The sequence below is a fragment of the Trichechus manatus genome, unplaced genomic scaffold, assembly GCF_000243295.1.
Source record: "Trichechus manatus latirostris isolate Lorelei unplaced genomic scaffold, TriManLat1.0 scaffold00123, whole genome shotgun sequence".
Taxonomy (NCBI): domain Eukaryota; kingdom Metazoa; phylum Chordata; class Mammalia; order Sirenia; family Trichechidae; genus Trichechus; species Trichechus manatus.
The window spans coordinates 994,958-1,012,550 of record NW_004444059.1 but is presented as its reverse complement, the minus strand read 5'-3'; the positions used below and the strand labels follow the sequence as shown (position 1 = coordinate 1,012,550).

Below are 17,593 nucleotides of genomic sequence, written 5' to 3'. Positions count from 1 at the left end.
TAACATACATGAAACTAAGAGTAAACACTCAGCAAAACATATATATGCTGGAACTCTGTGAATTACCAGATCTTTCTCTGAAATGGCCTGCTGCTTATGCTGTTGTTCTTCAATTTGTTTTTCCTCTCCTTCAGTTGACTTAATTATTGTGTCAGCTTCCTTTGGATATGAGTTTTCTATGGATGTTAAAGCCTAGGAAACACAGCAGTAATCTTAGATAAAACAAGTAATGCAAGACGCATACCAACTTGATTTTAAAATACTAAATTACTCAAATACACTAGAATTTCTGCCATTATTTCAAATTAATAATTTTCTACTCTAATTCAAAGTCTTATTATTTATTAACATAAAAAACAAAAAAAGCATATAACAAATTTAATGTACTTCTTACTTAAATTAAAATAAATAGCATCCACTAAAGGTAGTTATTCAGTTATTTATTCAACAAATATTTACTGAATTACTACATAGGCCAGGCACTTTCTAGAAGCTGTTTCCAAACAAACAGGTAAGTAAAACCACATCACTAAATTTTTCAAAGTTAATACTCATAGCCTTTATTTGATCTAAGATGAAATGCAAAAATCTGCAAGATAATATAGTTCACAATTATAATCAAGTTGATATATTTACCAACAGATTTTACATGCAATAAGTAATAATATTTAAAAGCAGATTTCCCCCAATCACTGCCACTTTTTTCTCAATGTTTCAACAGATAGCAAAACAATTATAACCCTGATTCAAAGACAAAGTAAAAAGAACATACAACTGCCCGGTATTATGTGAAGCTAACTTTACGTTCAAGTAATAACTATGTTCTCACTGTTAAAAAAATTATTTTTGCTAAGACATAAACTATAAAGTGGAGCAACTTTATAATTACAAAATCAAAGAAATATGAAGAAGTTTAGCACAGAATCAGTGCACAAGCCAAAAAAGAAAGAAATCAATGCAATAAAGGAAAAAAAAAAATTTCATCTGGGAAAAAGTAAAGCAGCAGTAGTTCTAAAGGTCTCAAACAACTTAAGATAATGATCAATTAATGATCTTTACCATTACACTACCTCTAGCTTGCAAATTCATTTAATAAAACTCTACAGTATGAAAAATTAAAATCAGAAAATCTCTATATTAATATATAGTAATCTACAGTACAAAGTCTACTTAAAAAGCTTTATTTTGTTACATAAAGGTCACAAATAATGTGTTTATTTAAATTACTATAGTTTACCTGATTAATTTTCCTGAGTTCATTTGTTGCTTCAAAGTTATTTGGTTCCAATTCTAATACTTTTTCATAATCTGAGTAAGTCAGAAGATAAAGAATCTTTGAAAGATATTTGATATTAAAAAACATATACAAAACAATAATAATTTGCTACATGTGACAGACAGACAACTGTCCTACAGCAAAATGAAGGAGGATCTAAGAAATACTAACATTAGGCTACTGGACTTTCTCCGTTCTCCCTACTATAGAATCCTGACAAAATTCTGACAGAATCCTACAGTAAACCTTTTCCCACCAGCCCCAGGAATAATACTTGCTATTGTTTAAGTTGTACAGGATAAAACCAAGAAGCAACAGAATCCTTTATCAGCTTTATTCTGATAAACCTGTTTTATGGAAAAATAAAAGGCTTAGAATTTACAAATAAATAAAAACATGTGATAAGAGCTTTACATGTTATTACCTCTAGCCTCACAATAGCCAACAAGGTGTTTTAAACCCTACTTTACAGATGAGAAATTGAAAATCAGAGAAGAAATATAACCTTCCTCTGGTCATGGCTAGTATATGGTGAAATGAGAATTTCAACCAAGGTCTGACTGGCGGCAAATAACGCATTCTTGCCAAAACAACAAGATGCCTTTTAAATTGCAGAAATGAGCTTTGTTCAAATACAGAAAGCTCTCTAAAGGTAGCAACTGTGCTTACCTACTATATTTTGTATAAAAAAACAAAAAACCAAACCCATTGCCCTCAAGTCGATTCCAACTCATCGTGTCTGATAAATTAAACTGCTGGGAGAGTTTTTCAGATAACGACGACCTTGAAAACATTAATACCTTTTTTGGCATCCTCTAATTTTTGCAAAGCAAATCGAGCAGCCCCTCGTCTGGCATAAGCCTTTGTATAACTTCTATTCAAGGCAATTGCTAAATTACAATCGGACTCAGCAACAGCAAATCTGCAATTTAAAAAAATTAAGTTAACAAAAATCATTCATTAAACCGAAACTTCAAAATCTGTTTCTGAAACCCCTGATAATTCTCAATTGAAGGCATGTATGTCTTCCATCTCCCTTTATTGAGTTAGGCCCATTAAAAGCAATAATTTGTACTTGGGGGTAGGGGTGTGTAAGACCTAACATTCTGTTGTATTCTAAAAAAACCAAACCAGTTTCTGTCGAGTCGATTCCAACTCATGGTGACCCCATGTGTTTTAGAGTAGAACTCAATTCTTATTTCTAGATCAAAGTCCTCTTTACTCCTTTTTTATTATCACTAATAGGCTTTATTTTTTTACAGCAGTTTAGAGAAAAATTGAGCAGAGTACAGAGAGTTGACACATACCACCCCCGAAAACAGTTTCCCCTATCACCATTTTGCAGTACCGTGGAACATTTGTTACAACTGATGAACCAATATTGATACATTAATGCTAACTACAGTAAATAGTTTATATTAGGATTCACTCTGTATTGTACAGTTCTATGGGTTTTGACAAATGCATAATGTCATGTGTCCACCATTACAGTTTCATATAGCAGTACCATACAGAATAGTTTCACTGCCCTAAAAACTCCCTGGACTCTAGCTATTCATCCCTCCCGCTTTCCCCCCACCTCTGGCTACCAGTGATCTTTTTACTCTCTATATAGTCTTGCCTTTTCCAGAACACCATTTCATTCAAATCATTAGCTTTTCAGGCTGGCTTCTTTCGCTTAGCAACATGCATTTAAGGTTCCTCCATGTTTTTTCATGGCTGGACAGCTCATTTCTTTTTATTGCTAAATAATACTCCGTTTTATGCATATACCAAAGCTTGTTTATCCATTCACCTACTGCAAGGACATCTTGGTTACTTCCAGTTTTTGGCAATTATGAATAAAGCTACTATAAACATTCATGAGCAGCTTTTTGTGTGGACGTAAGTTTTCAACTTATTCGGGTAAATACCTAGGAGTGTGAATGCTGGGCTGTACGGGAAGCCTATGTTTAGCTTTCTCAGAAACTTCCATACCGTCTTCCAAACTGCCTGTACCTTCATTTCGCATTCCCGCCAGCAACAAATGAGTTTCTGTTGCTCCCTATTCTCACCAGTATTTGGTGTTGTTAGTATCTGGAATTTTAGTGATTCTAATAGGTGTGCAATGATACTTCACGGTTGTTTTAATTTGGAATTCCCTAAGGATATATATTATGTTGTACGTCTTCTCATATGCTTTTCTGTCATCTGTAAATTCTTTGCATGGTGTCTGTGCAGATCTTTTGCCCATTTTTTAATTGGGTTGTTTTCTTATTGTTGAGTTTTAAGGGTTCTTTCTATATTTTGCAAGGAGCCCTGGTGGCGCACTGGTTAAGCACTTGGCTGCTAACCGAAAGGTCAGCAATTTGAACCCTCCAGCTGCTCTATGGGAGAAAGATGTGGCAGTCTGCTTCTGTAAAGATTACAGCCTTGGAAATCCTAGGGGCAGTTCTACCCTTTCCTATAGGGTCACTATGAGTCGGAATCAACTCGATGGCAATGGGTTTGGATTTTGTATACTTTGAATACAAATCCTTTGTCTGATTTGTATTTTCCATGTATTTTCTCCCAGTCTGTGGCTTGTCATTTCATTCTCTTCACAATGTCTTTTGCAGGGCAGAAATTTTAAATTTTAAAGAAATTCAAATTATCTATTTTTTCCTTTTTGAATCATGTATCTAGAAAGTCACTGCCAAATCCAAGGTCACCTAGATTTTCTCCTGTGTTATCTTCTACAGGTTTTATAGTTTTGTATTTTATATTTAGGTCTCTGATCCATTTTGAGTTAATTTTTGTGAAAGATTTAACATCTGAGTGTAGATTCATTTTTTTGCATGTGTATGTTCAGCTATTCAAGCACCATCTGTTGAAAAGACTACCCTTTCTTCTCTGTCAAAGACCAACTGAACATATTCTGTGGGTCTATTGCTGGGTTCTCTATTCCATTCCATTTTTTTTCTAACTGAAATTTTTACTGAGGTAATTTAGATTCACAGACAGTTTAAAAAATAACAGATATCATATACACTTAACCCAATTTTCCCAAATGGTAACATTTTGCAAAACTATAGTGTTATATCACAACCAAGGTATTGACATTAATACCAACCACCAATCTTATTAAAATTTCCCCAGTTTTTCTAGTATGCATGTGCATACATGTGCATGTTTGCGTGTTCAGTTCTGTACGATTTTATCTCATGTGTAGGTTCATGTATTCACCGCAGGATACAGGAAGGAAGATTAAAGTAGTTTCAATAATAATAGTAATGTTCTAGTTCTTAAGTTTATGTGGGTTTATTTAAAATTATGCTTCATAACTTGCATAAGACACACACATAATAGATATCAAATATTACAAAATGCAACATTCCTCTGGCTTGTGAGGATATGAATGCCATAAATTTCAAAGATCTAACAATATGCAATTTAGATAATAAAAATTATTCAATATAACATGTATATATGTATATTACATATATCTAATTTATATTTCCAAATAATAATTAAAACATGTAGGAATGTTTTCCTTGATGGTATTGGTCTTTTTAAAAATTCTTTTGATATCTTAATAGGTCAGTCCTTGCTTTTAATAAGATCATAACATGTTTATGTTGACATTAAATATGTAGTTAAAGTGTCAGTATGACTGAAAGATAAACCAACAGTGAAGTGTATTTTAAGTTTACCATAATGAAAGTTCTCTAGGTGAAATAGTGGATAAATGGTTTATCAAAGAAATGGGGGAATGTTAATTCCTGAAAATGTTTATCAAACTTTTTTACTCTTTTGTGAATTAGGTAAAGAACATCATTACTCAGTTTTTAGAGGAGGAACATCTCAGTAAAGTGAGCTATAGGAGCACAACTCAATAAAAGTGAGTGAGCTTAAGAATTTACAGTGGAAAAGAAAAAGTAATATATTTTTAATCTTTCCTATACATTTTACCATGCAAGTTTTTTTGTTTTTGTCTTTTTTTTTAAATCAGTCGCTGAGTACACACAAAACATTCACACACATTATGGAAATGTCTTACTTTCTCATTCGGAAGTATGCTGAAGCTCTATTTGTTGGTAACACAGGATTATATGGGTCAGCATCCATGCCTTTGGTGTAGCAATCAACTGCTTCATCATATTTCCCTTGTTTGAAGTACCTATTACCCTGAAAAAGCATATGACTCAGCTATATAGCGGCACTAAATTCCAGAGTTATTACTCTTTCAATATTATTCCTCTCTTTCTAGCTCATTAACTATGCAATCAAGGATAACAGGAAAGAAAAGAGAATTCAGCCAAATAATCTTTTTACAAGTGCTGAAATTCACTATATACAGTCAATGTATTGGCATAAACTGAGTGACCTGGCAGAAAAATGAGTAAAATACCTAGCATTACACTTTTTATTGACAATGTTAACCCACAAATATTCAACAATATAAAGGCATCAAGAGGTTTAATCTGAAAAAACTTGCACCTTTTTGTAAAGCAAGACAGCTGGTTTTGTAATAATGAGGCATCCCTTAGGGAGCTGACTGTTCCAGAAAGTAACCAAAGATGGCCTGTGATATGGAGGATTGAAGTATAATATTCATGCCAAGAATCTTGTACTGATTTCAAGTTAGGTCAGTCTACTACTGTGCCTAGAGCAACTCCAGATATAGTCCAAGCACTTTACATATACAAGTGAGTTCATTTACATTGAGTTCATTTAATACAACAACCCACTGAGATGCAGTACTATTATTAATCTCATTTGACAGCTAAGACAACTGAGGCACTTGCCCAAAGTCACAGGATTTCGACCAAGTAGTCTGGTTCCAGAGCACGTGGAACCACTATGCAATACTGCCTCCCAACAGGGATATGCCAATAACAAAGTTTGAATACTCTCTAAACTATGTTGGTGACATCTAAAGATCCACACGATTTTCCACATATCCTGCTTATCTGGAAGGAACCTAAAGCTAAACAGTACCTTCTCTTTTAGAGCAAGAGCCTTCTGTGAATCTACATGAATCCCATCTTCTTCTGACTCTGATTCTTGAGACACAGAATCATGGGTACTATCTTCTTTGTCAAGCTCGTCAAGGATACTGTCCTAAAATCGTAAGTAGGAAAATACCCATAATTTAGAAACATACTCAAAAGAAAAAAATACACTCAGAAGAGCTTGTTATGACCTAAGGACCTAAACAGCTATAAAAGGAATCCAAATAACCTCACACTGTTAAGATTATATCCAAAGAAAAAGGTGCTCATGTTTAGAAAATGAAGACCCAAACCACTTAAAGATTCTGATTCCGAACTCATAAAGTAACCTAAGTCAACAGGGTCTACAACTCACCCTTAAATCACAAACTATCAGCAGTAAAGTACTAAGGATTGACCCAAGAGAAGTGTGCAAATAACCCTAAACTAATGTAATTAAGGGAACTTTGGTAGTTTAGTGGTGGAATTCTTGCTTCCCATGTAGGAAACCTGGGTTCAATTCCTGGCCAATGTACCTCATGTGCAGTCACCACCTGTCTGTGGTGGACTGCCTGTTGCTATGATACTGAACAGGTTTCAGCAGAGGTTCTAGACTAAGACAGACTAGGAAGAAAGGCCTGGGGATCTATCCAAAAATCAGCCAATGAAAACCATATGGACTGGGCAGCATTTCCCTCCTTTGCACTTGGACTCACCATGAGTCAGGGGCCAACTCTACAGCAGCTAACAACAATGTAATTAACACCTATAACCTTCTTTCTTCCTTGTTTTAAAACAAGAAAAACTGCTGATAGAGCATTAACTCCTGATAAAACAACCATGAGGTAGGTATAATTATCCATGTTTTTGCCTTGAGCAAAACCGGAAGACAGAAATTAACCAGTAAGTGGCCAAGTCAGGATGTGAACCCAGGCAGTCTGGCTCCTCTAGAGAACTCTCAATCACCATGTTATACTGCCTCTCGTGTATTCCAAAATACAGCTGATTCTACCAAAGAAAAAATATAATATGCTAGTCTGGCAGGTCTCAATCTCTTTTTGCCTCACTGTGGTGAAATGAGTTCCTTTATGTGACCTTTTGCCTTGGTTCTTTGGAAAAAGAGCTTGGGAGATTTTCCCCCAAAGCCCTGAAGAGTTACCTTTGCCCTAGTTTTCTACCCCAGAGAGTTTACTACTTTTGTCCAGGTTGACTGACATTTCCGGGGTAAACTGTAAACAATTTGATGGTTTGATACTTTTTGTCTTGCCCTGGGCTGCAGCCAGCCCGGTGATTGCTCTATTTTATGCACCTTGCAGGGACTGGTCAATACACTTTGCCAATGAAATGCCTATAGCCTAATATGCAAATGAAGCAACTGTGGCCTACCAAGAGGGTTCAGGGCCCTGGTAGATAGGCCATGCCTTGAAACTGACCAGGAATTAGCTTATATAACAGCCAACCCCACAGAGGTAGGCGGACAGAAAGAAGGAAGAAAGAAACAAAGGACAAAATAACAAGGGAGGCAAGAGAGAAGCAGCAGAGAGAGAGGAGGTGAGAAACCTAAAAGAGCTGTAACACGGGTCAAGGGCTGTTTAACACTGAAGACAAGACACCTGAAAGAGGTCCTGCAGCAGAGACAGTAGCAACAGGCCCCTTAAGACAGTGGTGACGGCAGAAACCTGCTGCTAGGAACACAGCTAAGAGAGCTGAACAAAACTGCTACGCTGGCTAGACAGGTTAGCAGTGGAGAAGCTGACTGTAGGGAGGCCAAAAGCAGAGAGGTCTGTACTAAAGGGGCTGAGAAGAGGGCTGTCCTGAGGGGGCTGAGGGGACATGCAGGACCAAAAAAGCCTATCCTAAAGAGGCTGAGGTCTCCACAGCTACACGGCAAGAGAAGGGCCCATATGCTTGCACAGCCAAGAGGAGCTGAGAGCTGTCCTACACTACAGAAGAGAGGGTTGTGCTCTCCTCTTCAGGGGAGGCTTCCAGACTTTGCCTGCATGCTTCCTGATCCTGAGGTGTAGCCTGTTACTTCCTTAATAAACCACTTACCTGTATAAGTATGGTCTATGAGTTCCATATGGCCACTGCAAAGAATTATCAAACCCAGCAGAGAAGTAGAGAGTGCCGTGGGGAGGACGGCTAGTGTCCGATCTGGTAAAAAGGTTGGAGAGCAGACATTATGTCTGACCTCCACCTCACAGGGAACAATCTTGGGCTGATCCTGGTTCTTATCCCTAAGGAACCTAGACAAGTTCTGACACTACTACTACTACCATTATACACTCACACACAATTTCCCGGAATAAATTATCTTATAGACAACATCACAATTTCTTTAAATCATGTCATTTTTTTTATCAGATATGATAAAAACATAATTTTAGTAAGGTATTTTAAATCACTAAGCATTACAGAATTCACTAAAGCTCACTTGAAATCTTTAATCATTATATAAACATCTTTTTGCATTTAACAAATGGCATACTGTTTCAAATTATTTATGTAAAAAAAAAATTGTTGATAAATTAAAAAATAAAATGAAATCCATGTTGTTTCTCTAAATGAACATTAAAACACAGACTGAAATTTAACGGTTTTATCACGAGGAGTCTAGGAATACCACTAGACTACCGCAAATACTAAAGCCAAGATTGCACAACCCTGCTCTGGTGACGTGCAGAAACTAATAGCAGCACACTAAAGCAGCTGCTCAGATCAGAACTAGAATGGAATGGTAAATAAACACCTTACCTTACACAGAGACAAAAATTTATACTGTGTCTTATCAGTGAGAGGAGAGCAGAGAGATAAAATGGGGGGGGATAGGTACTATGGAATACAGTGTCAGTACTAGTCAGAAGCAACAGATTAGATTTACAAAAAGCAAAACAGATGGATTTTAATAGTTGGAAAAGGAAGAGACACAGAATGATTTACACCATTTTTGTAAATTTTTAAAACCCCAATACAAAATTCTGCTCTTAATAAGAACAGAAAAATAGCACCTTCCTAGGATCAAGACAGGCTCTACTTTTATTATCACATAGCCCCAACCCTAAAACTAGACACAAAGATACTCTCTTTTAGTAGGTCCTTCAGTCTATAAAGAGGGTACTGGCAGAGTCATTCTTTCCTGGAAGTATTACAGTCTTAGAATCCTGGCTGTTGAGGGGTTAGGGATGATGGGGAAGGAGGAGGTGGGTGTGACTACAAAGGAATTAGCACAAGGGACAGCTACACATCACACCAACGTCAACTTCTTGGTTTTGATATTGTACGAGTCAAGTAAGATGTAACCAGAGGGGGAACCTGGGTGAAGAGTACACTGGACCTCTCTGTATTATTTTTGCAAAGAAAAAAATAACGAAACAGAAAAAAGAATCCTGGCTGTCTTAGCTACCATTCATTGAATGAAGAATGAGAGAGAAAAAATAATCTAGTTAATTTAAGAGACATACAATTAAATTTTTATTCCACAAGACACAGCCTATAGAAGAATAAAACAAATTATAAGAACTCTATTATTTTTCATTTAATCCATCTTGGCTAACTACAAGAAAATTTTATTTAACTATTAAGAAGCACTAGATTACCACATCAAGTTTCGCCCATGCCTCATAATCGTACGATTTTATTCTGTTTTTGGTGTTTTCCTCTTTGGTTTTTTTAGAAGACTCTTTAGCTTTGCCTTTCTTCTTTTTCCTAAAATTCCCATTTCGAATAGGAGGTAAATTCTAGGGGAAAAGAAAAAAAACACACACGAAGTTTTGAGCACTACTATGTAACTTTTTTATATAAGTAGTAATACTTAAAATTCTTACTAAACTATATTTTCAAATAAGAACTAATTTTTAAATTTAATTTTCAAATTCTTATGGATATCAATTTACCATCCTTACTTATAATGATAATCTATGCTTGAAAAATTTAATTCATCTTTTGATGAATGCCAAACATTGAGCAGTCTCAAGAAATGTATTACCTAGGAATTCTAATTGTAAATTTAATCTACAATTCTAAATTCAAACTTCAAAAACTATCTTCAGCTTTAGTATAAGGAATTAGCAGTAGAACAAAGGCAAACTTAAAATCTTTACTCATTATATAAACAACGTCCTTTTTACATTTAACAAAAATTGCCTCCATATCATTAGGTACAGTATGAAAAGCCTATCCATATTTAAACGAACTGTCTTAAAAAAACATTTGGTTGAGCCTAGGTACTATCTGCATTTTTATGCTGATTTATTGTACGTTAACATATCATTAAACACATACACCACATATACTGAGTTTTTTTAATAATACTATCCATTCACCCTTGAGTACTATCACATGGTCTTCCTTTCAGTAACTATTCACTAAACCTTAAAATGTCTTCTACTATAATTAATACCATTATTACAAAGGTTTCTTAAAAAGTAGAATTAAAAAAAAATGTTTACAGTAAAACAAATCACTTCGATTTCTGTATTTTCACAAAATATTTTTAAAGGCTGTGCTTTATTTTAAAATAAAGTTTTCCTGGACGTGAAATTAGAAATTCTTAATTTACCTCTTCAAGAACACCATTCTGTTTTCTTAGCTCCATATCCTTTTGTTTAATGTCTTTTTCCCAGTTTTCTAAATCCCTCATGAAGTCTTGTAGTTCTTCTGCATTTTGTTTCACTTGCAGTTGTAATTCAATTGCTTTACTTGTTGAAGTCATTATGGCCTGCAGAGTTTTTAACAACCAACCTTTAATCAGAATTAAATAAAATTGGTTTATTTTTCTGAAACCTAGCTAATCAATAACTTCACTTCATAAATGGCCAAGATACATGAAGAGCAGAAAGCCTAATGTCATGTTGAAGAAAGAAAATGTCAATACACCCACTCCTCACTTATGACATGGTTAGGTTCCTAAGAACAGGTCATTATGAGAAAATCGGCGTTATGCAAAACTGCAGGGATTTTTTGTTTGTTTGTTTTCAGGCCATCCATTTGTCTGATTCTTTTTATTTAGAAATATGATCATAGAAACAATTACAGCTAAGATTTACTGATGTGCTCATCACTTTGATAAGTCTAGCTACAGATTACTCCTCCGTGGAGAAGGAGGCATGGAGGAGACAAAGCCGATAAAGGTGGACTGAGTGACTGGAGGGCCGGAGGCTTAACCACTTCACCTTCCTCCTGTGCTAGGTAAGAGCTCCCCTCGCAGAGCCACCTCCAGGGCTCCAAGCCCACCCAAGCAAGCCCCGAGTTCATGATCCCAGGGCCTGTTCTGCCCTCTGGGCCCGGCGAGCCACCAAGGCTCAGGGCTTCTTGCAAGGGCACTGGGAGCCTCCACCAAGGTGGAGGTTTCAGGCCCAGTTCAGCTCACTTTGCGATGTCATTAAACTCACAAGCATTTCTTCCAAACACCCTCTCTGATGCCTCTTTCTTTCCTCCCTTCTCACCCCACAGCAATTTTGAGCTGTAAGGCCTCAGGCCGCACAAGGGCTAGGAACCCCCTGGCTCAGTGCTGCCTGTGCGTCTGCCTGGAGGCCACAGCCACAAAAGAGGCTGGCCCCAGGCGGCAGTTGAACACCCAGCCCCCACCAGCAGGATGGAGCGGAGGGCACAAGGCAGTGTGGCCCAGCTTCCCAGAGATACTCCTCAAGGGAGGGGATGCTCTGCAGCCACTGCCACCATGTCCCCTGCCTCCATGCACAAAATCGTCAGACAGCGTATTTCTTACTATTGTCATAAATGTTAGATATCATATAAAGAGACAGTAGGTGAAGAATAGGTGTACAGTATTTTTAAAATGAGTCAATAAACTGTTGCAGAATAAAGGAATGAAAATCAGACAAGCACGGACATGCCAGCAATCCATCACGAGTGAAAAGCAATAGAGAAGCAATCATGGACACTAGCAAGTAGTCCAGAGTAGCAGATTGGTTGATCAGCCAATAAGGACACTCTAATTACCTCCTTTACTCCTCTCTTTCTTCCAATATTTACTGAGCTTCTACGTAACAGGTCCCGTATCAATAGTTAGGGATGCAAAAACAAATTAAGATCCTTTGTCTAGTGGAGAAGAAAGTAATCAGAATACTGAGTAACAGATATTATGCTAGGTAGTTTCTCAACCTCAACACTATTAACATTTTGTGCCAGACAATTCTTTGCTGTAGGAAACCGTCCTGTACATTGCAGGACGGTTAGCAACACCCCTGGCCTCTACCCACTAGATGCCAATAACCTCTCCCCCGCTTTTCTGATTGTGACAACCGAAAATGTCACTGACAATGCCAAATGTCTCCTGGGGGGCAAAATCACCACTGACTCTACACAGAAATATGTATAGATGCTAAGGGACTGACTACAAAGGATGGGCATAAGTCAGATGGGTGTTGTGTTCAAGGAAGGAATCCCCAGAGGTAGATTTAGTTGAGTTTTAAAAGAGGCAAGCCACGTGACTAACCGGGAGGAGTGTGCAAGCAGAGTTGAGGTACTGCAACAGAGAATAAATGAAGGTAAGGTTAAAAACCATAGATATGGGACAGATCTTAAAATGCTTGACCATGAAGTCTGATCTATATTCTGAAAGCACTGTAAAGGTATTAAGGTGGTAAAATAAAAAGGACTTGGGACTGACTGTATTGAGTTGGGGGAGCTAATAAAAGACTCAAACAACATCCTAGATGCCCTATTCAGGACGCTGGGAAGATGAGTGATGACATTTTGAGTCAGGAAATATAATTTAAAAAGGAAACGAGGTTTGAGGATTTTAGGGCAAATAGAAAGATTATTTCAGTTTGGGACATGTTGAATTTGAGCGATTATGGGACATTAGGGGAAGATATCCAGTAGGGAGTTAGCTATACAGGGCTGGAAATACAAATTTTGGTGTCATCAGCCCAAAGGTGGCAGTCAGAATTAGATTTGAATATGTCCAATCAGGGTGTCTATGGGGGAGGGGGGCTGGAGAACACTAATATTTAGGGAACAGAGGAAAAGATGTCCACATAGAAAAAGTCAGCAGTTGCAGCTAGAGTGTTAAAAGGAAAAATCTAGGGAGTAATGTCACAGAAGATCAGAGAAAATGAGTCCAAGAAAATGGGAGAGGTTAGCAGTGTCAAATACCACAGAAGCCATACAAGGGAAAGAAAAGTGCATTACATACATATGAAGATTATTGAGAGTTTTAACGGGATTAAAAAAAACAGGTGGAAATAAAATGAGCTAAGCAAACAAGATATATGGGATTAATGCACTAAAGGCACTGGCAAAAAACAAGGCTCCAGGAACTGACGGAATACCAACTGAGATGTTTCAACAAATGGATGCAACGCTGGGAGTCCTCATTTGTCAATACCAAAGAATTTGGAAGACAGCTACCTTGCCAACCAACTGGAAGAGATCCGTATCTGTGCCTATTCCAAGGGAAAGGTGATCCAACAGAATGTGGACATTATCAAATAATATCATTAATATCACACGTAAGTAAAATTATACTGAACATAACTCAAAAATGGCTGCAGTAGTACATCAACAGGGACCCGACTACCACCAAGAAAGAAAAGTCGAGAGAGGAGCGCATCCTTTGGATCCAGGGCCCTGGTGCTGAGAACATCCTAGACCCAGAAGACTGATGCTAAGACACATGGAGATCTCCGAGGGATGCTCGGCCCACAGATGTTAAAAGGAGACAAGGATCTTCCCCCAGAGCCAACAAAGAAAGCAAGCCTTACCCTAGAGCTGGAGCCCTGAATTTGAATTTCTAGCCACCTATACTGTGAGTAAATAAATTGTTAAAGCCATCCAATTGCGATATTTCTGTTATAGTGTTGTTGTTAGGTGCCTTCAAGTTGGTTGCGACTCACAGCGACCCTATGTACAACTGAATGAAACACTGCCCGGTCCTAAGCCATCCTCACAATCGTTGCCATGCTTGAGTCTACTGTTGCAGTCACTGTGTCAATCCATCTCGCTGAGGGTCTTCCTCTTTTTCACTGACCTTCTACTTTACCAAGCATGATGTCCTTCTCCAAGGACTGATCCCTCCTAATAACATATCCAAAGTATGTAAGACGTAGTCTCACCATCCTTGCTTGTAAGGAGCGTTCTGGTTGTACTTCTTCTAAGACAGACCTGTTCATTGTTTTGGCAGTCCATGGTATATTCAATATTCTTCGCCAACACCACAATTCAAAGCCATCAATTCTTCTTCGGTCTTCCTTATTCAATGGCCAGCTTTCACATGCATTTGATGTGACTGAAAATACCACAGCTTGGGTCAGGCGCACGTTAGTCTTCAAGGTGACATCTTTGCTTTTCAACACTTCAAAGAGGTCTTTTGCAGCAGATTTGTCCAATGCAATCCAATGCATCTTTTGATTTCTTGACTGCTGCTTCCATGGGTGTTGACTGTGGATCCAAGTAAAATGAAATCCTTGACAACTTCAATCTTTTCTCCGTTTATCATGTTGCTTATTGGTCCAGTTGTGTGGATTTTTGTTTTCTTTATGTTGAGGTGTAATCCATACTTCAACAAATGGATGCAACGCTGGGAGTGCTCATTCGTCTATGCCAAAGAATTTGGAAGACAGCTAACTGGCCAACCAACTGGAAGAGATCCATATTTGTGCCTATTCCAAGGCTGTGGTCTTTGATCTTCATCAGTAAGTGCTTCAAGTCCTCTTCACTTTTAGCAAGCAAGGTTGTGTCATCTGCATAACACAGGTTGTTAATGAGTCTTCCTTCAATCTTGGTGCCCCATTCTTCATATAGTCCAGCTTCTCAACTTCTGTTATAATAGCACTAGATAACTAAGATAAAAGATAACTAGATAAAAGACTTGCTAGTAAGTACAGACTGGGGGTGGGGGAGCCTGGCCGTGGCGAAGATAAAAGAAAGAGGATGAGAGATGGGGCAAGGTTCCAAGAAGATGGGAGGGGATTCAAAGCTTAAGAGGTTAAGAGGGGGAGGAGCGAAGAGAGAGAACGGATTAGTTTAGAAGTTAAAAACTCCTCACCAGACAGTAAGGAAGAAGAAAGAGACGGATGCAGATGCAGACAGGCCTTCTGATTCTTAGCCTAAACCGTTTAACCTCCTTTCGGCGAATATCTATGTTTGATTATATATGTGTTGTTGTTCGAGTCGAATCTGATCGTATATGTAGATCTCATTTAAAAACAAAACTAGTATAATACCTTGCTTAGGACTCAAAAAATATGAAAATAAACGCAGTAAGCCACTGAAATGGGGAGAGGGGCATGAAACATTTCCCATTTCACCTATCTGCCTCTGCTGCTCCCGCAGACCCAATTGCTCCCGTGGAACCTGCGATGGGGCAGAAGCGTAAGCAACGAGAAAAGTCCAGCGCTTAGAGGTATCACTTGCATACCACTATCCGGACGAACAGCGCACGCCCAAGCCGAAAGGGGGCGGGGCCCCACCCTGGTCTTCTTGGGAGGGTGGATATGCGTCCCAACCACCGCAAAACGCGTAATTTGTAGCCGCAGAGCAGGCACCGTCAGCAAAACAGAACGTCCAGGCCTGGGGTGCGCGGGGCGAGCCCCTCACGGGAACGCGCTCCCCGAGACGCCACTATCCTGGACACCGCTGCGCCGCCCCCAACACCGCAAGCCCCCGCCCTTTCCACCTCACCCGGTACCCACGGTAGCGCTCCTTCCTCCCCCTACGCAACCCAATAGGCCTCCTCGGCTCCTGTAGCCCCGGATAACCGCAAAATCTGCACACCTCACCGGCCGTTAGCCACACCACCACCACCACCACCACCACCACCACCGGATCAGACCAGCAGCTACTCACGCCGAGCCCCGCCTTCCTCGGCTGTCCCACAATCCCCTGCGTGCCCTCGCCCCGCCCCCTGGAGCCTGGGCTCGAGCGTGCGCAGAGAATCAGATGCGGTGAGCCTTACCTGTGGGACAAATTTAGTGAGTTGAAAAATGTGACGCTTTGCTCAGCGCTTACTATAACCGAAGCTGAGAAGCTGGGCCGTATGAAGAACGATGGGGCATCAGGATTGGAGGAAGACTCATTAACAACCTGCATTATGCAGATGACACAACCTTGCTTGCAGGGTCATCCTATCACGTTCTGGCCTCCAAAATAATAAAGCCTTGAGTATTCCCCTGTTGTTGTTGGGTGCAGTCTATTCTGACTCATAGTGACCCTGAATGGCAGAGTAAGACTGCAGTGGGTGCGTTCGAACCACCAATTCGGTTACTAGCCGAGCACTTAACCCTGTGCGCCACCAGGGCTCCTCCAGGATCCCCTCAATTTTATTCCTGATACTTGCTTTGTGGTGTCTACGGATATGTCATGCACCTGTAAACCCTATGCTCTGCTGACTCCCCTGTCTTGCTCATTTGACTGAACTCCCCTGGGGAAGGGCAGGACAAGGCCTTGTTTCATCCATCTGCACTGTGTAACCTGCTTGAGGTATGCGTTCAATCCTGGCCTTTTCCTAGCATCTGAGTCCTAAAACGTCTGTTTACGGGTTTGAGAACTCTTCTTACGTATTTCTGTAGCATTTCTTCTTCCTCAGTTTGTTCAGTCTTTGCAAGCACAGAAGCTGCATCGAGAGGAATCCTTATGCTCCTTGTCTATATGGTCAAGGCGGGGCTGGTTCGTGGGGGTGGGGGGGCACCACTCTCCATTTACTCCATACCTCCCCATAGTCTATATGTGGTGTTCCTTCTACCCTTCACATCACAGCTGCACCAGGAAGAATTCTCTTTCCCTCTTGGCTAGAGAGATTTAGTAAGTCACCAGGGACTTCAGCAAGATAACACATGCTTCAAGCCATCCTGAAGAAACCCTGAAGCCACAAACACCACTCCCATCTCTACTCGAGACCTCTGGGGAAAAGGCAGAGAGACCAACAGTTGAGGGGAGTGGGAATCAAAAGAAGAGACACATTTCAAGTTTTCTCAAATTACTTTATTTGGAGACTAGGACTGAATCATGAGTTCAAGCCTGGCTCTGTGGGACAGCATCTGGTTTCCCATGGGGTCAGGGGAGAAATGCATAACTGAGGTTGAGATAAGAAGCCTCAGTCTCCCAGGTCTCCCATTCTAGAGTCCATTTGAAGCAAATTATGGCTGTTGGATAAGCCATAAAACGATTATGTTAATAATACCAAGCTATAGGTTCCTTTCTTCTTCTGATGCTAAATCTTGTTCCTGTGAGAGGAACTCTTTCAAAAATTATCCAGGATCAAAACCCAGCTCCGTAGCTATACTAATCACCCACAAGGGGGAAGCTCCTTGATGCAGATACTGAGCTGGCCACAAAAGCACTCAGGCCTGGAGAAGTCCTCCCTTCCCCAGCCTACACATTAACAAGAGCCCTTTACTCTTCCCGG

General features: G+C 39.4%; 1 protein-coding gene across 6 annotated transcripts in view; it reads right to left on the bottom strand.

The window, feature by feature from the left end:
* RPAP3 (RNA polymerase II associated protein 3) overlaps positions 1-16,054 on the bottom strand; it is a 37,636-nt gene extending 21,582 nt beyond the window's left edge. The window contains exons 1-9 of one of the 6 annotated variants that reach the window (XM_023738823.1): positions 15,964-15,989; positions 12,187-12,285; positions 10,787-10,968; positions 9,825-9,965; positions 6,236-6,358; positions 5,295-5,422; positions 2,077-2,198; positions 1,238-1,308; positions 67-192 (exon numbers count right to left, since the gene is read on the bottom strand). In XM_023738823.1, the coding sequence (XP_023594591.1) occupies positions 67-192; positions 1,238-1,308; positions 2,077-2,198; positions 5,295-5,422; positions 6,236-6,358; positions 9,825-9,965; positions 10,787-10,939 (864 nt within the window). In that variant the 5' untranslated portion in view covers positions 10,940-10,968; positions 12,187-12,285; positions 15,964-15,989. Of the gene's footprint in view, positions 1-66; positions 193-1,237; positions 1,309-2,076; positions 2,199-5,294; positions 5,423-6,235; positions 6,359-9,824; positions 9,966-10,786; positions 10,969-12,186; positions 12,564-15,963; positions 16,005-16,035 lie in introns of those variants that run through there. The other 5 variants (XM_023738826.1, XM_023738827.1, XM_004384551.2 and 2 more) reach the window with 5 other exon arrangements.
* Positions 16,055-17,593: the final 1,539 nt, after the last annotated feature.